The sequence below is a fragment of the Ascidiella aspersa genome, chromosome 8, assembly GCF_963924565.1.
Source record: "Ascidiella aspersa chromosome 8, kaAscAspe10.2, whole genome shotgun sequence".
In the NCBI taxonomy this organism is placed as follows: Eukaryota; Metazoa; Chordata; class Ascidiacea; order Phlebobranchia; family Ascidiidae; genus Ascidiella; species Ascidiella aspersa.
Window position 1 is genome coordinate 18,785,503 of NC_139454.1, and position 22,348 is coordinate 18,807,850.

Here is a 22,348-nt window from a genome sequence, read left to right on the forward strand (position 1 = left end):
ATATTGAAAACATGACGAATAGTAAAATGCAACATGCAATTAGACAATATTAACATTTCTTTTATGTAAAATATTTATGGTATTCTTATTTGTAAGCTGTGAGACCACAATATGATACAACAATGCAGGGCATAAACTGTAAATTGTGGCCATAGCTAACAAATGAAATCAGTGAATCATTCACATTACCTGTTAGCTATGGCGAAAATTTACACAGTCATTGCCCTGTATTGTATGAATAATGATTATCAAGTTGTGGTTACACCTTACAGACAAGAGTACCCATAAATATTTTACATATAACCAAAATTTTAATGGTGAGTTAATTTAAATGTTCAAATCCTAATGGTCTTTAGTCTCATCTGCGTGATTTCTGAGTTTCCTTTCAAGTTTTAGCTGTATTTTCATAGGATGCCTTTCTTGTTTTTGTTTTAGAACTGTTTCTAAAAATTCCTTTTTTAGTGCATTGATATCATCATTCTGGGCGATAATATTTTTTGACTGTTTCACTCTTTTTACTGGTGGACTGCCTTGTACTGATGTTGAACTGCTTTCCTGTATATCTAATCCAAAACAAAGCTAATTATTATTAGCAATAAAAAGAATAGAGTTAATGGTTCTCCAGTGTCTGTCGCTGTAAGATCGAGTATTGAATCATCATCAAATTGTTTTTTCGAAGGACTAATTTGACCTGATATCATTGCTGCCAAATACAAAACAAATTGATAGTTAATTTTATTTGTAAAATAAGTATATATACTTCATTGTTGGCCAATAGTTCAAATATTGTAGTTGAACAATATTGTTACAACAAAGTATTATATATCTTGCTTAGAGTTTCCTAATTTAAACAGAAAGTTTTTGTATCATAAGATACCCTAACTTCAACACTACAAATAGTATAATGAATGGTGTGTTTGGTTGAAGTTGCCTTTTAATATACTATCACCATACCTTTAACTTTTTTTTTTTGCATCTTCAGCGGGCGGTGGCCCTCTCCGTGAGGAATCGCTCTCTTCTGACAAAAGCCGATTGCTTTTTAGCCCTCGATTTAAAGTTTTTCCAGAGGACCTGAAGCTGCCCTATATTCCGTTTTGTATTGGTTGATTCGGCATTAAAGGTCTCGCTACGTTTTTCCCACGCCTTAGTTTTTGCAGTAGCTAGTCAGTTTTTTGCATTCTATGACATTTTTATAATTGTCAATTAGTTGGATGAGTAAATTCTTTTCGAAGTCGTTAAAATTTGTTGAGCGGGGCATATTTACTTTAACTTTGTTAGCTGTCAAGATGTAAGAAAAAAATTATACGGGGAAAGAAGCACCAAAATCTCGTTTCCATAATTCACTTTGATCGGGGGCGGCATTATGAACACATCTCGCTAAGTCGACTTTTGGTATTACGAACCCACTTCTCGTTACCAAAATCTCGCTAAACTCAAAACCTAACTGCTGTTAAAAAAATCAATCTCCTACCTACACAATATGAAGTTTGGGGTGCTTACGGCGCCATTCCCAGTAAAGACTTCTACGCCACCCTCCCCCCCCCTCCCTAAAAAAAATCAATGATAAATATTTCTTTATATTTTTGTTGATGCCTACAACTTGAGTTACTATTTTACACATATTCCGGCAGTTAAAAATACATTTTAACTCTTTTACAGCCTTTTAGTGGACATTTTGTGACGTCATACACTGATTTAAAAAACCAACTTCACTTTAAACGTTTTTTTATTCAACCAATTAGGAATTTACAAAAGCAGCATATTTATGCCATAACTCATAACAGATAGGTAATTTTTAGCAATTGATATTCATGCATGTATATTTTTCATCAAAAGAGTATTTTGTATGAGGTCCAGCATCTGTCATGATTCTCATTCATTATACAATAAACAAGAGCTTCAAAAGTGAAGATAAACTTTATAAAACTTATGTTATTTTAGGAACAAAATAGTTTTGTATTAAATAATCCAAAGAAACCCTTAAGCCAGAAGTGTAATTAGAATCACAGACACAATTTACTATTGTTTAAAAAATATGCTGTTGTATGTAAGCTTATCAAGTATTTTTGAGTCACAAAAACATGGTATATAAGAGAATATAAAAAGAGAAAATAATATATTTTTAGTTGAACGAAATAACTTATGCTAAAGCATTATTTTAGCAAGCCCAAAAATTTCACACAGCAGAATATTTAGGCAATACAATTGTAAATTATATTCCCAAATATAAATGGTTAAACTGCAGCCCAATAATTTGCTTTTACCAAAGTTCACAGCTGACATTGTATGATAGCTATTTTGGGGAACTTGAAGAAAACAATATTTGTGCACAAACTGCAAACCGACTATTCCATTGTCTCGATCTTTGAAAGTACGATGATTCAAGACTTATTTTTTTTTTTTCAAATTGTATTGATCTATACAAAGTTGTAGGTGGTTCTCATGCTGCTCTTCTGCCACAACTTATCGGTGGTTCAGGAATGTCCAAATTGGACTGCTTTTTTCAGTGTCTCCCAAGTTTTATTATTTTTTTGGTAAACAAGTAACACATGGTTTTTCAACACTTTTAAGTAAATATAAATGTCTTTGTTCTTTTGAAGTGAATATGAACTTTATAGAGAGCCTGTAAATTCAGTTCCGTGCACAATTTACTGGTGAAAGTCAGAAGGGTGTGTAACATCAGCAGCATGTTGTAACTACTAATTAAAATGCCAGTGTTAGTGCTGTAATTGTTGCATCCTGGGGAATCATTATCAAAATGTTTACAGAAGCTAGCTTACTAAATATAGATACAAATGAATAAAATGTTTTAAAATAATTATTTTACAAACACGTATATATATAAACGTTGGGCACTAGAATCCTTCCATAATTGTTAAATAGGGTGCGAGTTAGCGTTTGTAATTAATATTAATACTTGTGACCCACCCTAACCCAAACTTTTCCCAAAGCCGTTTTCTATAATCGACTAATTAGGAATTAAATTCATGCGGTTTACCTTGAAAATTGTTTCATAACAAATTTAACATTCAAAAGTAGCTAACAATTTCCTAAACAAAGCGCCAAACGACGTTTCTGCAGCAATTTTGATGAGTCAGTCGTCCTTTTTCTTATGATTTTGACGCATTCTCTCGCGCGTGCGTCTCGTTAGAGCGAGGTGTTGGCGAGGACCGTAATACTAAATGAGTTTGCGAGTTTCTCGCTCGCTCATCCCTCGCTAAAACGAGCTCGGTAACTTAGCGAGCGAGGAACTGTTCGTAATGCCGCCCCGGATCAAGCGCGGCTCAACTGATCGTAGTTTGGTGCATGCCAAGTGCGTCAAAGGATCAAACTTGGATATCACTTGATCTTAGTTTGATCTGATCCATGTAGTGCATTCAGCCCTTACAGTTTGAACCAAATTCGTTCTGTATGTTTTAATATAAGTTAACACTTTTTAATTCCATAACTTGATGGAGGGCCAAATTTTATTTCTTCTGGCAACCCAAATACAGAAAAGTTATTACTTTTATAAGGAACCCTTGCAAAACTTCAGCTGAAGACAATAATGTATATAGTCTTTTTAATCAATCTCTGAAAAAAAGCAATATTTTACCATATTTTTTAATAAGAAGTTACTGAATATCTATCATCTGGTTGGGTAGAAAAAGGACACGAAAAAACTTTAAAACTTGACGCACTCTTTTTCTACACTGGTCAACACAAAATTTCCGGTTTGGCTTTGAAAACTGATCTACAGTAACTTTGGGTGATTTCAAAGTAATTATTCTGTAATTATTTTGTGTCTAACACGTCAGAATTTTAAGATATGTCACGTCCCCTAAAAAAACAAATGAACGTTTTGCTCAAAAAATATAAACACATTCTATCCTACTAGACAATTACCTATAGTTGATGACATATCTGCAAGGTAATAAGCAAATAGATCTATTCACAAATACAATTTATATCACTAAATCAGTTACAAAAAATCAATGACGGAAAATGCTTTTTAAATATCTCTTTTTAAACTCCATCAATCCATAGTCTGACATCATGTGACAGTCCTATAACCCTTGGTAGCGCTCAACGCGTCTCCTACTCCTTGCAACTTTTATTGCCTCCAAGAAAATTGTGTATAGCTTTAACAAAGACTTCCGAACTTCATAGATGACACTAAATTTAAAGTCTTGTAGAAATTGACGAATTTGGGCCCATTGCATATTCAAGCTTAAGCGTTCTTCCATTAGAGTTGAGAGCTTTAACATATTGCTTTATGAGCCCAAGGTGGAAGAATGATCTTTTCTACTGTCATAGGGGTAAACAACTCTTTTTAGAGGAACACACAGTCCAATGTTATTGCTGTTTGGATCCCAATAGAAAAAAACAGGAATACTTAGTGTATTTAAATCTGATTAGGATTTTGTGAAATTTTTTTGATCAATTTGTGGAAGATAAGAGGAAATGGAACTTTGTCGCTCAATAGGCCAAAACTCTCAAGGTACCGTGAGTGTTTTTAATGGTAGGGGTGCTCTAATCTGGCTTAATTTTGTTGTATTTCTTTTCCAAAACTAATATGACAAACATTAAGAGAGCTTTAACACACACGCAAACCTATTAGGGTAGTCAAAGCATAATGTTGGGTTGTAAAATTGGTCATTACTACAAAAACCTCCTGACGTGATAGAGCAAATCTGTGTTGATAAGGATTTACCGACCCAAAATTAGTTAGAATCAGTTGACAAAATCAAAACCGGACAATTTTTTTTTTGTAGACCAGTGTTATCAGTACCGAAAGGTAAGGTTTTTGTTGTTTATCTGTTTTTCCACTAGAAAAGCTTTCACATAATCAAACAACTGTCCCCTTCTGTGAAGACGACAATTAAGTTCATTAAAGTGGGACGATATATCAACAAAGAAATTTAGAACGGATAAAATTAACTGTAGGTTAAAAATCCGACATTATCTGCTTAAACAATGATATTCAAAGAGAAACATAAATATGTAAATATTTGACATGACATCAAATAGATTAAAAGGTTATGTCAACAACAGGGTGTTCAGTATAGCACGTAGCCTACACAAATTGTTTCGCTTCAAAACCTTATTGATCAAAATAATAAAATATTTTGTTACTCTTAATAATTTGTTTTGTAGCATTTATGAGCAGTACCACAACAACATTTGATCACACAGGCATGTCACACCTTCTATTGTCTGGCACTGTTACGTGAAAAACGATGTACGCAGAACCTATTAAGTTTCAAGATTAAGTATTGACCTTTAGAGTTATTACTACTTGGGAGTGAAAACGACTAGTGGGCCGCACAAAAATTTCAGGCGGGCAGCAGGTTGGACATCCCTGGCATAGCGCAACCAATATAATTCATATAAATATAGTATTTAGTTATGTTTGCAAAGTGATTTTGTAACAACATTATTACTAGCAAAAACTTTACCTACTAGCACTACAATAAAAGGTGTCGCTGGTGCATCTTCAACTATATTTTCAAAAAGAGTGTTTTGCTCTGGAAAATAAAACTTATGTAATAAATTACATCAAATATCTGACCCTAAGAATGTACAATTTAGCCTCAAACTTTTTAGCATTTGCATAAATCGGACACCTCTTCTTTAAAAAAATCTTGAACAAACTATATGATTTGGCCAACTCTGTATTTGGTTTCAATTTCAGTTTTTCTTTTATTTCTTTAATGTTCAACTCAGCAAAAGTTCTGTAAAAAAGTCACTTACTTTACAAAGTTGAATTTATAAGAATTAACGCTACGACAAGATTTTTTTGCACTAAGGAACTAACGTATCGTTATAACAGGTTGGTGAAATTTTGATAGTAACAGGCCAGAAAAAACTCAAAAAGGTTTTGGCAGGCAAGATAAATTATAAGTGATAATTTTGTTGTTATAACCTCTGGAGTTCTTAAAATATTTACAACTGAACTTAGGTCAAAAATCATGAAAATTAAATCAATCTAAACATTAATCTATCTTATGGTAGAATTTGAATAGAGCAAATAATCTCTCGGTGTTTTGTTCATATTAAATGATTTCATGCAAAGCTACAGAAGTTAATTTGACACCAAAACTGTACTTATAATTGTAAGGACTATACACATAACCCCTAAGCTAAAGAGTTTTTTAAGTCTGACCAAATTTTAATTTTGTGAACATATCGTGACCCAAGATACGTTATTTTTTTGTAAATATAGTCAATCCTTTGAAAAGATTTTAAAATGTTCACTAAAGAACTATTCAGTTGCAATATATTTACATAAAAAACTTAACTTTACTTGTAAACAGAAAACAAATTCACTTGAAAGTCATTTGTTAAAGAATGTGACTTGGCGACAAATAAATGCTCATGGTGCAATAAAGAATGGAACGAATTTAATTTGAGTATAGAACAATTTACAACAGTCTAATTTGGTCATATTTGAATTCTGCGCTTGGGAACCATTGCTCTAAAGCGGTATAAACGAGCCCAATGAGCATATAAAAATGTAACAACAATTTAAAAAAATCGTGTTTCATGTGTAACTTGATATTTATTTGTTTATTCATTTCGGTACACACATGAAGCAAAATAATTAAACTTAAATATTTCAGTATGTGCTAAGTGTTGACTGCACTGCCATTTTTTATTTTATTTTAGTTTTTATAACATTCCTCTTTGTATTGAAAGTTTAGTCGGATTTTTGTTCAGCAATCTATAGAAACCATATCAAACCCGAATTTCGGCCAAACTGGTGTACGACATGCTTTAAATGAAAAAATAACTAGATCACAATGACACGCAGTGTCACGAGAGGAAATGAAAACAGGATACGCAAATGTAGAGCCATTTGTCCTAAAATTAAGAAGCGTGCGTACATTGTTATTGTTTCACAGTTTAAATATCACAAGTTAAAGTTGTATGTAGTTTTGTGCACTGTAGTGATATTTACATTGGCGGAACAACTAGATTTAGGTTATACTGCGCCGAATTACTAAGTTTAATTGCTCTTCAAATGAGTTATATTTTGGTAATAATGCTATAAATTTGAGTCTTAGTCGCAGGTGTTTTCCTTTACAAGGATAAAAAAGTTGCTAAAGCCAATAAGACTGTCGTACCTAAAGGCTGTAGCAGTGTGTTGTAAACCAGTCATTTTGAAATAACTTAAGTCCAAGTCCAGTCTTTAAATACCTTTTAAAAAATAGCATGTCAAATCATCTTCAAATCGTGATTAGAGCAAGTCATCTCCAAGTCGAACCACTAATAGACTAATAAAGCAATAAACTTTAAAAAATGGTAAACTTGTCCGATTATGGGCAACCCTTTAACTAAAAAATCTAAAACAACAACATGTAGCAATATAATCGTTTTACGTGCAAAACTTGAGATAAATAGCTTAATGTTATAATAAAATGTTAAATGAAAACATTTCATTTTAACCCTAGTCATTTGACTTGATGACTTAAGTCCAAGCCAAGTCATTTGACTAAACGACTTAAGTCAAGTCATTTTACCAAAACGACTTAAGTTCACTTAATTCAAGTCATTGACATTGACTTAAGTCAACACTGCAAATCTTGCATAAACGTAAGTTGTGGTGAGCTATCAATGTGTTTTTTTGTCATAGAGCAAGATGGCGATTTCGAATCATGTCCAGCAGGTTGTTCTCCTATTGGTTTGTTTTCTTGTTGCCGTAACTTTCAGATGTATTGCGATCCATCGGCACAAACAGGAAATATTTTTCATTATCGGAAGCTTCATGGTCGTGATTGCTTGCGGCACTGACGTCATATACTTCGCGGTCATGGTCGGCGGGTCATGTTGCCTCATCAAGAGCGCTTTCATGTGAGTATGACATCAACACAAATTGGATACTAATGACAGTAGGTTGAGCTGAAATGAAGAATGAATAGCAGAGCATATGGAAGTACAGTAGGTAGTATTTTATGAGCGTTTAAATAAGTCCTAAGACAATGGTTGGAGGTTGTACTAAAACGAACAGCAAAGAACATACAGAAGTAGGTATCATTTTTTTAACGTTTAAAATAATTCTTGAAATAATGGCTGGAGGTTGTAGTGCAGGGGTCGGCAACCTACGGCCCGCGGGGGCCGTATCCGGCCCGCCAGTGTAATTCATCCGGCCCACCGCCTCTTTGAAAAACTAGATACGAGTCCATTTCACATATTTTTGACAATTTTAACTACCTTGGGGCGAAGAATTTTCGCGCTTCGCGCGAATGATCTTTATAGTTCCCGTTGTTTAGTTCTGACCTATAGGTGTTAACGCTTCTTTACCGTTGCGCCGTGAAAGCCTGACAAACAAGGGCGGCGCGGGCAAACGGAAAACGTATTCAAAAATATTGCACATATATTTTTTAACATTTTACTATTATCAGCAATGTAATAAAAACATGTAAGAAATTTAAAAGAAATGCCAGCATACCAAAAAAAACGCGCTCGCTTTGCTCGCCAGGTGCGACCGGACTTAACAAACACTAAACAAGTTTACCTATTGAAGTTATCGCGTTTTTTACTGCTTTCTCAAATATTATTAAACACGTTTTTAAGCGCAAAACAATCCGAAGCTCGCCGGATTCACAGTTGTTCTAACACTTTTATAACACAATTTTTAGTTAAGATTTTGTGCGGCCCGCATAGACCTTCTGAGGTTGTTTTTGGCCAGCGACTAGAAAAACGTTGGCGACCCCTGTTGTAGTGGGACGTAGAATGAATATCATAGACCATACAGAAGTAGGCAGCATTTAAAACCTTAACAATTTGTCTTTCTTTATAACTAAGGTTGCCCGATAATATAAAATCGGGGCTGATATCCGATGCCAAATTGTAGTATCGGTACTCGTCCGATTCTATAGGGTGGTATCGGTGCCGATCCGATAGTCAATTAATATAGGTATTTAAGCCATGATTTGCTGCATAACTTTTCCTTCAACTATTGGCAATTAAACTTCTTCTTGCTATAACAAATTTAGACTTAAAACCCTTCGAACGGTTTAATTAAATCTATTTTGTTTGTTCAGGCATAATAATGACGTCATTGGTATCGGATAGGATCGCGATACTTTCGTCCAAAATTTCGGGTATCGGTTCTGGATTAAAAAATCAATTACTGGGCATCATTAATCATTGTATATACTTGTAGACTTACCGATGTTGATTCAACCACTCGTAGACTTCTTGGTTATTAATTTTTGGTTTGACTATATTAATGACGTCATTTGGTATCGGACATCCCTGCCCTTGTATTTACTTGTAGACTTAGAAGTTTTTAATTTTTGATTTTAGTATTTTTGATGTTGGCTTTTTATGAGGTTATTTTTTTACAGAAATTCACCGCGCCTGATTTTTGCGTTCTGCTGCGCGGTAAAGTTGCTTTTCGACTTGGCGGAAACTTTGGGGCTTCCTAGAGCGGAAAACTCGGTTGGAAGATCATTAATGATGCTTGCCGTGCTCAAAGTATGGATTTATGTGTGCCCTCTAGTACATTGTTGTAGTGACTTAAGTCACTGTTTTTAAATGATCTGACTTGAACATGATTTTAGTCGTGTCACCAAAAAGACTTGACTTGGAGGTCAGTCATTTTGTCAAATAATTCAGGTTAAAATTAAGCGTTTTCATTCAATATTTGGAAATAAAATGGGGTTATTTGTCCTTTTTTTTGTACGTGAAACAATTTTAATGCAGTATACGGTATAGGCTATAGGGTTTTTGTTATTTTTAGTGGAATTATTGCTCAAATAATCGGACGAATTTGCCAATTAATAGTTTAACATTTTCTTTTTAAGTCAGTGTCTTGATTTGAAGTTTACTCCCCCCTGACTGGGACTTGACTTGGAATAGCATATGGTTGTCCATTTTTATAAAATTCGTTTTAACCCAAAGGCGTTATACGCTCTATGGCAACATCTAAAAAAATAATTTGGGCTTGAACGCGATGTAAAGGCTTTGGGCGCTTTGCGCGATTCATAATTTGTATTAAAAGTAAAACCTTTCCAATCTTTAACAAACTTAACGAACTGTGCGGCGTTTATAAGGTTACTTTTTACAACTTCAGGTTTAGATGTAAGTTTGTTACGTCACGGTACGACGCAACTTTGTGACGTCATCTCTGAATAACAATTGTCTTGGCTCTCCCCCCCCCAAAAAAAAATTCCTTGATACGAGCCTGATTGTTGGATTTTGTGTTTAGATGATCGTCGTAACCTACGAAATCGTAGAATTTCGACGCGGAAAAAAGGATAATGAATCGCCGAGTAAATGTGCTTTCGGCGTTCTTTCGCTTGAAAAGGAACCTAGCACTTTTGACCTAATTTGCTACATGACCCAACCCTTTGGCCTCTTTACAGGTGAAACTATAAAATTTCTTAAATATATTACGACATTTATTTTTTCACATACTTGAGGCTGACTTGGGCTAATTTACAAATTACATATATGTGATTCAAAAGTTTTTAAAATCACAATTTTTCAACACTACTTATCATTATTGAAGACCGATAATAATATACCGGATTGACGCTGATACCCTATGTCAAATGTTAGTATCGGTTCTCGTCCGATACTAGAGTGTTATCGGTGCCGATCTGATACGAAATTCATATATGTATGTTAGTCCTGATTTGTTACCCAAAGTAGCAATTGTCACCTTGTTATATCCAACAAAAATTATAGGAAAACAACTGATGGTAATTAAATTTGTTAGAACCACAGAAAATCTAGACGTCACAACCTGAAAAAAAAACGTTTTAATTTTAACTATTTTATTTGTTTAAGCATAGGTATGACGTCATTGGTATCAGATCGGATCGCGATTCTTCGTGTTTAAAATATCAATATAGGATTGAAACGTATGTGTTACACAAAATCTTACACTTTTTTTGAAAAAAAGAAGATTAGGTTGAAAATAAGCTAAATGACCTAAATAGTCGATATGCTCAAGTCTTGTTGCATATTCGGAAATTTTTAGATCATTATTGCGAACATCAAAACCTAGAAGACATTTCAAAAGTGCTATTTATCTGACGGAATATAATCGGCTATAATTTTAACTTTGAATAATTTAAAGCAGTTCACTTTGTTGTTGTAATGAAATTCAATGAATAAACCATATTTTACAGGTAGTTAAATCGTTGTTTTTTTAATTTTTAAATTAAGTACTAGCGCATTTTAAAATATATTCAAATCAAAGCGTTTTTTGCTGTAAAAATTTATATAGTTTTTTGTTTTAATTTTACAAAAAAAAAAATTATTTAAAAAAATTAAGGGTATTTTTCGAAATTTTAAGTTTGTGATAAAATTAAAAGTGTTAAAAGATTAGTAAAAAAAAACATTTTTGTTCGATTTTTTGACAGTAACAAAAGTCAGATCGGTATCGGATTGAAATGTTAAGTATCGGACATTATTATCTATTATCATAAGCCGTTACGTATTTCTGCAGGGCCTATTTGCAAGTATAGGACGTACAGCGACATGCTGAAACAGCAGAACTACGCACCACTGGGAAAGCGCGCCATAAACTGCCTGTTAAAGTTTCTGTTAATTTTGATGACCTTTCTCTACCTAATGCAGTACCGGACATACTTTACCAGCCAGCGTTTCTTCACCGATCCACTTTTAACCAGGTGACTGACTATAGGGCACAAGTACATCTGATAGCCGTGTTGTGTGTGGACAGGGCTGTTAAGTCGGTTAAAAATAACCGAGTCCAGATTCCGACTCCCAAAAATTTGCGATTTCGTCGTGTCCCGAGTCCGGCTCCGACTCTGCAGCCTGTATTCCACCTATTTACGTAACGAAAAAAACGGACTCGGGACTCGGGTAGTTTTACGCAGTCTTACTCGATTCCCGAGTCCAACTCCAGCAAAACAAACCGACTCCGTCGATGTTAGAGTTCGACTGCGAGCCCCTGGCCGTGAACAATTATTTTTTGAAATGACTTGAGTTACAGTACAGGTCATTGCTAAAGCAAGTCAATTCCAAATTAAATCAGAGATACTGTATCTAAAAACAATGTTGGGATAGTAAAAGCAGTAAAATCTTTCTAAAGACTATTTTGCCTGGCAAACACGTATTAGTTTCCCCTGTAGTCGAACTTAAATAGATAGCCAAAAAAAATAAAAATAAAAGTTTAAATTGGGCCAAGAATTAGTTATGCTTAAAGCGCTCATTAACTATATCTTGGAATTATCTTAGAAGTTTTTTACCGAGGGAACATAATACCTAACCTGTAAGAATAAGTCAAAAACAAGAAAAGAACAAAACCTAAATGGCCTAACAAAACACCAAAAACTGGTAGGTAGAGGGCATGCGACGATTGGGGGCCGTTTGTCTGGCACCGGCAGTTTCGCTACCTGAGGCACTGTTGTTTTGACCCCGGACGGGTTTGCTTGCCTCTGCGTTGGGTTAGGTTTAGGGGTTTGTAGGCCTAATGTGTGGGCTAGAATTTTTTTTTGTCATATCTTCTGGCCGTTTAGGTCCCTTTATTTATTATTGCTAATCCGCTGCTCCGGACCTTATCGCGCATGATTTTTCTTGCGTGAACAGAAAATAAACAATACTCGTTTACTTTTTCAGACTACTCTACGTTTATCTGGTTGGTCTTCATTACCAAACTTTGTTTGCCACTGCCTGGCTTTTCTCTGAACTCATATGCACCGTTATTGGTCTGGGGACGTATCCGGCAAGCAGCAATCCACAGCCTATGCAAGGACCAACTGTGGAATTCAGGTAGTATGACAAACCCTTTCTCTTAAATGCAAGTTTGGTATACTCGTTTATGGAAATTCGCGTTGTGTTTTCTGTGCCCATAACTGTTCCCACTTTTGTTGTAGTTTCAGGCACAAACTAAGCTGATAACCAAAGTAGAACACGACTTAAATCGTCAATAAATCTTGCATTTGTAAAAGAGTCTTTACCGCTATTTACAGACAAAGCTGTTGATAAAAATGAAATGAAAAACTTGGCTTGTTAAGTATATGTAGTGACTCCATTACTCGCAAGTAATTACTCTATAGAAGAGAGTTATAGGCTACTACAAAAACCTTGATCGCAGTTTTTAAATGACTTGATTTGGTAAACTTATTCGACTATAATCAGTAATCCAACTAAAAATAACACAAAACGCAACGTATAGCAAGCAAATTGTTTTATATGCAAACTTAAGCTAAATAACCCAACTTTATTATAAAAAATGCTTAGACTGGAACTTGTATTTCCATTTTTGAAACGACTTGACTTGACTGGGGTTTTACAACACTGAAGTATGAAGAAGATATTGGAATATTAACAAATTGTCGTAGATTCGCACTTTAATCATAAGTGCCACTTGTTTCTTTTTCTCAAACACAGAAAGCCGAAGCAAAATGAAAGCCTTTGTGATAGCGAAGAAGAAATGGATTTCACGACGGTGAGAAACATCGAACCGATGGAATTGCTTAACCCTTCGTTTAGCCGCTCTATCCAGTACTGGAACATGTGTGTGCAATGGTGGCTGGTACATTTCGTCTACAGAAGTGACCTGATTCCTAGACGCATGAAACTTTTGAGGTATTGTGAAACGGGCAAAAAGTTGTTAACCCTCAACCAGGGGTCAGCAATTTTTTTCACAAAGGGTAGCATAACTGTAAGGTCTGGCCACCGCGGGCCGGATAAATATAAGGTATGACCATCTCGGGCCGGATAACTGCAAGGTCTGGCCACCGCGGACCGGATAACTACTGTAAGATCTGACCATCTCGGGACGGATAACAACTATAAGGTATGACCATCGCGGGCCGGATGACTGTAAGGTCTGGCCACCGCGGGCCGGATAAATATAAGGTATGACCATCTCGGGCCGGATAACAACTATAAGGTATGACCATCGCGGGCCGGATGACTGTAAGGTCTGGCCACCGCGGGCCGGATAAATATAAGAGGTATGACCATCTCGGGCCGGATAACTGTAAGATCTGACCATCTCGGGCCGGATAACAACTATAAGGTATGACCATCGCGGGCCGGATGACTGTAAGGTCTGGCCACCGCGGGCCGGATAAATATAAGGTATGACCATCTCGGGCCGGATAACTGTAAGATCTGACCATCTCGGGCCGGATAACAACTATAAGGTATGACCATCGCGGGCCGGATGACTGTAAGGTCTGGCCACCGCGGGCCGGATAAATTTAAGGTATGACCATCTCGGGCCGGATAACAACTATAAGGTATGACCATCGCGGGCCGGATAACTGTAAGATCTGACCATCTCGGGCCGGATAACAACTATAAGATCTGACCATCGCGGGCCGGATGACTGTAAGGTCTGGCCACCGCGGGCCGCATAAATATAAGGTATAACCATCTCGGGCCGGATAACTGTAAGATCTGACCATCTCGGGCCGGATAACAACTATAAGGTATGACCATCGCCGGATAACTGTAAGATCTGGCCACCGCGGGCCGGATAACAACTATAAGGTATGACCATCGCGGGCCGGATGACTGTAAGGTCTGGCCACCGCGGGCCGGATAAATATAAGGTATGACCATCTCGGGCCGGATAACAACTATAAGGTATGACCATCGCGGGCCGGATGACTGTAAGGTCTGGCCACCGCGGGCCGGATAAATATAAGGTATGACCATATCGGGCTAGATAACTATAAGGTCAGGCAATTGCGGACGGGATAAGTGTAAGGATTTACAATTGCGGGCTGGATATTAAAATTTGTGTCTAAATTTACTAGCATAATTAACGCTATACGAAGGAAATTAAAAAAACATGCAGTGATAAATGTGGTGAGCATTAATAAATTGTCGTACAGTTTACAATTTCATCAAAATTTAGTTTAAAACAACATTTTAAATATACTTCATGTTAATTAAGGGAATATGTCGCGGTATTTGACCCAGCTGGCCGTAGTTTGGTGACCACTTTCGGAAACTATTACATTACTGTTTTTTATCCGGTTGTTTTTCTCATTTTTATAATGTAAAAGTTCGTCAAAATTTATATCGAGCTCTTATGAAATTGCCGTTATGTTATTTTTTCAGAACTTAACTTAGTTTTGTATTCAACAAACGATTTGCCTGTTAACATATAAACAACTGAATATTAGGATCACATAAAGCCGGAAGAATTAAACCGTTGGGACGTAATTTGTTGGTTTCTGGTATAAACCTTAACAATATTATTTTTAAAGTGAAAATAAGTTATTCTGGTATTTATTTGTTTACCGACGTGTCGGCTACCTATATCCAGGATGCCTTTATCTATGTATATAACAACACCACACAAAATAAAACGACACAAATGTTGTTACATTCCCTGATGAAGGCATCCTGGATAGGTTGCTGAAACGCCAGTCAAACAAATGCTTACCGGAAGAACTCCTTTACAGTATGCACTATGCTAGGCCTACCATATGTCCTCTTTTTTAGACGGATTTGTCCTCTTTTCTCAAGAAAACTGAATGGTCCTCCGAGGACGCTCAAAAATGCCCGAATGCCCTCTTTTTTTCGCATTTCAAATTAGTTGCTTATACTTTTAACAAGACTTTTAGGCGAGACGTTGTACTTATTTCCAAAAAATACTGTAGCCATGAAACATGCCGAATAGCTGGTTTAAAACTAGTAAAAAAATGCTCTACCAGCTCTACCTTCTTGATTGTTATTATAAAAGTGCGACCGAAAAATGGCAACAGAACCTCACATTTAAAAAGGCCCAATAATAATAAAGCATGGTGTGTTTTGTAGGCTTAGCCTACTATCAGTGTTACTGTACGACAGGCTATGTTCTTATTTTTTACAGAAGCTAGTCTAGTTAGTCTATAGCAGAGGTTCTCAACAGGGGGCGCCCCACAATTGTACTTTTGTTTTACTTGCAGGCAAAAAATGTCCTTAAATTTGGGTGCTGAAAATATTGTAGCCCTATCTAAGCCTCGTAAAGCAATATCACAATTAATATTTTTATCTTGTGGTTTAGATTTTTGTTGGTGTTTTTTGTGAGCGCCCTTTGGCACGGTCTAACCCCTGGATTCTTTTGGGTGATGTTGCAGTTGCCATTCGTAATGGCAATGGACGAAGCTTGCATATCTGTGCAGCAAAACTGCATCTCTGGATACTGGAAGAAACGACTGTACTTGGCGTAAGTGTTCTAGACTAGTGTTATGCCTTATGTTGAGGGGGACTATAATAAGATCTTTGAGACTCCTTATAAATGATTTTATCTATCAGAGCTTGCTAAAGTCGTTAAAACACTACTTGATTATGTCCCCGGTTTAAATAACACTCAAAGCCGCACCTTGAAACATGGCTGGACTTGTCTGTGACTTAGCGGCAAAGATTAGCGCCAATTTGTGAAATCATACGCCAAAAAAAGATATCAGTTAGGCCAGTGGTCTCCAAACTGTTGGCCACAAGACTTTTTTAAGTGGGCCATACAGCTCTTGAAAATATTGCGACTATATATGTTGTCTTACTAAATTAGTCGTTGGCATTTATAAAATGTCTTGTTAGTATCATATCGATACTACTAGGAAACTGGGAGGTATTAGCGCAGACTCGAAGGTAAACAGACTTGAACATTGCAACCATGGTTTGCGATCTAATGTATAGTTTTCTGCTTTCAAAGAAGAATTTTACAGAAATATTTACATTAAAGGAGATAAGTAAGCTTAAGAACGTAAATATACTTTAACCTTATGAAGCACGGTTGTGCGAAAGTTTTTCAAGAATTCAATACAATTTGTTTGTATACAGTGCCAGCTGATTCCTTTATTTAAAATTATACAAATACGTCCATTTACAACTGGGGTGACGAACACGTGGCCCGCAAAAGAATTTTTTGTGGCCCGCGAAGCATTCCGGTGAGAAGCCAGTCTTAAAGTTTCTTTGACCCGCTTCTACTCTTTGCGATGTGATATCAAAAGCCGATAGCCGAATAACGCGTATATCATGCACTGTTGTTTAAATCCATACAGTAACCATCACTTCATTCAGGATTCAACTGTTTATTCATTGTTGTGTCATAAAATATACTATTTTAACACAATGAGCCTGTTGCTGCTTCAATACAATGTAGTGGTAACTAGTTGAGTGTAAGTAAGCTTAGCTTGCCTTACAGGTATTGAATACACAAGCTTGCAGTTTTATTTAAAGGTTTTATAAGATGTTATTCGTCATTCTGTTTTTTTAAGCAAAAATTGCCGTTTATTTCGATGTCTTCAGCAAAGAAAAGAAAGATTGTAGATAAAAGAAGGTTATTTCAAAAAGAATGGACAGACATGTTTTTCTTTATCGAGAAAGCAGGAAAGCCGTGCTGTTTAAAGTGCAAAAGGTCGCTAGAGTTATGAAAAAAGAACATTTAAAGCGTCACTACGAGACCAACCATCCTGAGCTTAAAAACTTCGATGGAGATATCAGAAAAATGAAAATAGATGAATTAAAAAACGGTTTGTACGCACCACAAAATGTCACGACTTCCTTTTGCAGTACAAATGACGATGTTCTCACTGTGAGCTATGAAGTGTCTGAATTGATCGCTAAAAAGCTTAAGCCGTATGAAGATGGGGCATGGGCCAAGGAAATACTTGTTAAAGCTGCTGAAAAGTTGGCTCCCAAGTCAGTTCATTTGTACCAGAAGCTGAGTTTTTCCCGACCCACTATTTGTTTACGCATAAAAGAAATGGGTCAAGACATCGAAGATAATCTCAAAAAATGAGATGAGAATTTCGTAAACTTCTCCGTCTGTCTCGATGAAACAACGGACACCAAGAATACTGCGCAGGTGGCAATATATTTTCGAGGCATTACATCAGATTTTCAAATTGATGAAAACTTGCTGTCTCTTGAATCAATGCACGAAACTACTCGCGGAGAAGATGTGCTTCAAAAACTCCTTCAAGCCCTAAACAAGTTCAATCTGCCGTTAGATAAGCTGTATGGTGTTGCTACTGATGGCGCACCAGCTATGGTCGGAAAACATAAACGGATGGTATCTTTGTTGAAGAAGGAAGTGGATGCAAGAGGAATTAGTAATGATAAGTTGGTATTTTTTCATTGTATTGATCACCAGCAAAGCCTCTGTGCAAAATCTGTGAAGTTTGATCATGTAATATCGGTGGTTACAGGCTGTATTAACTATACTAAAAAAAGAGACCTAAACCACCGCATATTCAAGCAAGTTCTCAAAGACTTTGACGCTGATTATGATGATGATCTTCTTTACTTCTGTGCTGTTCGTTGGACAATTTGTGGGAATATGCTTGGACGCTTTCATTCTCTTTTGCCAGAAATTATTGAGTTTAGAAGTTTGAAGAAATGTCCTTTGACTGAGCTTGGAGATAAAAACTGGTTGTGCGACTTAGGATTTATGGTAGATATCACAAAATATTTAAACGACTTGGACCAGATCAACTACTGCACTTGATGTTTTCTAAGATCAAATCTTTCACGTCAATGCTGAGCCTCTGGGGAAATCAGTTGAAAGACAACGATTGCACTCATTTTCCCACCTTGAAAAAATACGATCCAACCTCTTATGCCCAATTTGCTTTGGAATGTTCTATTCTATTGGAAAGCTTTAATGCTAGATTTCAGGATATCAAAAGCAAACAGTTAGCACTTGACATCTTTTCTATCCCCTTCAATGTAAAATCTGCTTCTGCACCCTCTGAGCTTCAAATCGAACTCATAAAACTACAAAGTGATGACACGCTGAAGGCTATGTATTTAAACAAGCCGTTGCTTGAATTTTATCGCGTTTATGTGACAAAGGAAGAGTTTCCAAACTTAAGAGCTAGCGCACTCAAATTAAGAGCTAGCGCACTCAAATGGTCATCTGTTTTTGGAAGCAAATATCTATGCGAACAATTTTTTTCTAAAATGAACTTCACAAAAAGTCGTTACAGGTCAAGGCTAACAGACGAAAATCTTAGTATGCAGTTGAGAGTTGCCACATCGACAGTTCGTCCTAATATCAAGCGCTTAGTAAAGCAAAAATGTTTCCAAATTTCTCATTGAGCAAACAATTCCATTAAATGTTTATTTGTTGTTTTTTATTATTTCATCTTTCAATATTGCGCTAAATAATGTCAGCTGTATGGTTCGCATGGGTTTTGATTAGTTTCGTTTAATAAACAATTGTTTATGATTTTAACAGGTTTTATAGTATGAGTGAAAAGTTGTGTGGCCCGCTTACTGCACGGTAACTGACAAAGTGGCCCGCGACAGCAAATAGGTTCGTCACCCCTGATTTACAAAGAACGTAAAAAAGTAAGCTTAAAGAACATAAAATGTAGACAAAAAACAAGAAAATCAATACCATTGCACCTATTAATTATAACAATCTTTGTTAGTTGGCAATGGTAATGACGTCATTTGTGTCGTATCGCAGTACATTTTGTACTAAAAAAAAGACTTCCTTATGTCAGTAGTGGTCAATGCAGATGTTTTTTTAAACTTAAATTAAATGTTAAATATAATTAGGTCTCGTATTTTCAGCTTTCACTTGATTTTCTTCAAGACGTTCGGCCACCATTACTTCATATCAGCTTTCCTATTGGTGAGAGTGGACGACCAAAGCGTGTGGAACTTCTTCCGTCTAACGTACTTTGCCGGGATCCTTGTTCCCTTGGCCATTACGCTCATGTGCGGCGTTATTCGACTTTTCAGCCCCCGTCGGAATTAGAACGTGAACTAAGTGCAATGCAGTCCCTAAGCCAGGGATGTCCAACCTTTTAGCAGAATGGGCCGCATTGCCACTTTAAAAATTTCGATGGTCCGCAAAACCTCTCAAATTAAAAGGTGACGTCATAAAACAACCTAACTTATAAGCACCCGCTCTTCGAGAGTAAACTCGTGCGCAAATATGCAAGTAATCTCGACCTTATTTGATTTAATTTGAGTTTTCACATGTTTGGGCTGACATATTTCCTTAAAACGGTCCGGAAAAAACACACATTTAGAAAAAGTAAAATTTGTAAAAATCTTAATGAAACCACTTCATTTTAACCCGAGCCATTTCTCCAAAAGACTTGCCTAAAAGATTAAGTCAAGTAAAGTAATTTTCCCAAAAGACTTAAGTCAAGTCATTTAAAAACAGTATCTTAAGTGATCGCTTCACTGACGTGCGCCCTGTACCGTGCGAATAAAAAAAACTTAAGAACTTTTTTTTCAAGCGAGTCGCAAACGAATATTGTGTTTGTGATTATTCCGTGTTTTTCTTGTGTTTTTCCTTTATGCGTTTAAAATACGTGTGAAGATTAATGTTCAACAATATTAACGAATTTGCTTTTGTCATGCCTTGGTATTAAAATTGGTCACGATGAAAAAAAATGGTTTAAAATGTAATGTTAAATGTTATAACTTTTTATTTGTGGCTTCTTTTAAATAAGACTCCCATATAAAACTGCTGTTCTTATATAGAATGTTCGTCTTTTATGTGGGATGTAAGTCGTAACGCCAGTATGACGCCTGCAAAGTTTAACTGTAGCCCTGCTATGGTTGAATATTTATAAATAGGTCACAAGCCTCGGCATCTTTAAGTATCCTACTTTTAATACCAACCAACGCGTTTTAACGTTGTAAAAACAACAATCCTTGTCTTTACGTATTTAATCCGACTATTATCTCAATTAAAGTTTTTTTCCATTCAACTCTATGTTTTTCATATAACTGTAACTTTTGTTCGTTTTAGAAGTTATTAGATACGAGCCCGTTCGTTACTGCAGCTAATTGTATGTCTGCCTGTACCGTGCGTTCTTAAAGTTTAGCCGTACAAAATAAAAAAAATACAAATTTGATTCACGATAATATACTTATAATCAGGGCCTTTTTTACAATGTTTAGAATTTCTTGTATTTTTGTATCGTGTTGAAGCGTGTTGTCACATAATTTAATTGCAGCCTTTAGTGTAAAGTATTCAAGTGATGTCAATTTATGTGAAAACCAGCAGTCTCATAAACTTTTAACTTGTGGAGTTCTGATCGCGTACGTTATGGAGGTGAATTATAATTGAAGGTATCGTAAGGACTTGTAAGTACTGATTGGTGTTCGTTTATTTGCGATAAATATTATTTCATTGTGGTCATAAGCAGGGCTTTGGAGCAGTCGTAAATGTTAAACGGCTCCCTCCAGCTCCATTTAAATTTCACGTAGAGCTCCGGCTCCAAAGCCCTGGTCATAAGCCACACAACCCACTTCTGTATGGGCTTTGTTATTCCTACTACTTCTTACTACAACCTCTAACCATTATGCTCCAACGATGGACTATAGTTTCAGTACTTTCGGATCCCCTTAAAATATTGTCAACCCTTTTGCTCTGGCTCAAAGCAGTCCATAATACCCCTTATAATTGGGTCTCAAACCAAAACAAAAAATCCATCGTAGGAACAAAAAGGATTTAAGAAATGGAAGTTCCGCTTATGCATAAAATAAGCGTTCTTATAAGTAGCCACCGAACATTTTAAAGTATAACTTTAGAAAATGTATTTAGCAACAGGGTGGCGAAAATGCCCTAATTTATGAAACATAAACGGTAATATTTTGCTTCAGTTTGGAGTGATACAAAAAGCACTCGGTGTATAGTTTGATTCCGAGAGGCAGACAATGTAATACAAGCTCTGCTTAAAGCATTGAACGTTTTATCTGACACTGGTTCCCGAAAACACTTTAGGAGCAGAACAAATTAATAACTGTAATGTTAATTATTTTCAGGGTAACTCTAAAAGGAAACGACAAACGTATACCATTAGGAATGACAAATATAACCATAAATACTATTGCGAATAATAATTTATGATTTAAACATGTTGTCAAAAGTTAAGTAGTAAAATCCATTGCCCCAAACTATTGAAACTTTTTAGTGTGAAAGCACCAAGCAATTGACCTTTTCAATTACTAGCTTTTCTTATTAAAGTGGAATCATGTATTGTAGGTGAACACGGTACCTTTTTAACCAATAATTATTGATAATCTTTCTCCTGAATCTCAGGCAATCCCACGCAAACGACTTCCCTGACATTAGCCCCTTCAACAACTGGTGGATCTTCACAAATACAAGTGACTTGGACGGCTGTTACCGGTGTGACGGGTTACAGGGTAAACTGGAATGATGGTAGTGCTCAGCAAAGAGACGTTAACTCTAGTACAACTACAACCACCATCCCTCTGCTTACATTTTCGGAAATAACGTCGTTAAATGTCACTACGGAAGTTTTTGCTTTTTAAAATGGGAGCAAGAAGTTTTTTAGATGATGCATTCGGAATGTAGTACACCAGACTCACCGTTTCGGTTTGACCTTCATTGGCATAAGTAAAATTTATGATTTGATTCTATACCAAATGATTTTTATGGTATTAA

General features: G+C 36.1%; 1 protein-coding gene across 1 annotated transcript; it reads left to right on the plus strand.

The window, feature by feature from the left end:
• Positions 1 to 7,747: 7,747 nt before the first annotated feature.
• LOC146136699 (membrane-bound acylglycerophosphatidylinositol O-acyltransferase mboat7-like) lies at positions 7,748 to 22,100 on the plus strand. Its single transcript, XM_083396233.1, has 9 exons — positions 7,748 to 7,833; positions 9,333 to 9,462; positions 10,196 to 10,352; positions 11,444 to 11,627; positions 12,580 to 12,732; positions 13,354 to 13,551; positions 15,971 to 16,132; positions 17,479 to 17,607; positions 21,980 to 22,100. Exons 1-9 carry the CDS (start codon positions 7,748 to 7,750, stop codon positions 22,098 to 22,100), a joined length of 1,320 nt encoding a protein of 439 aa, XP_083252359.1.
• The last annotated feature ends 248 nt before the right edge of the window (positions 22,101 to 22,348 follow it).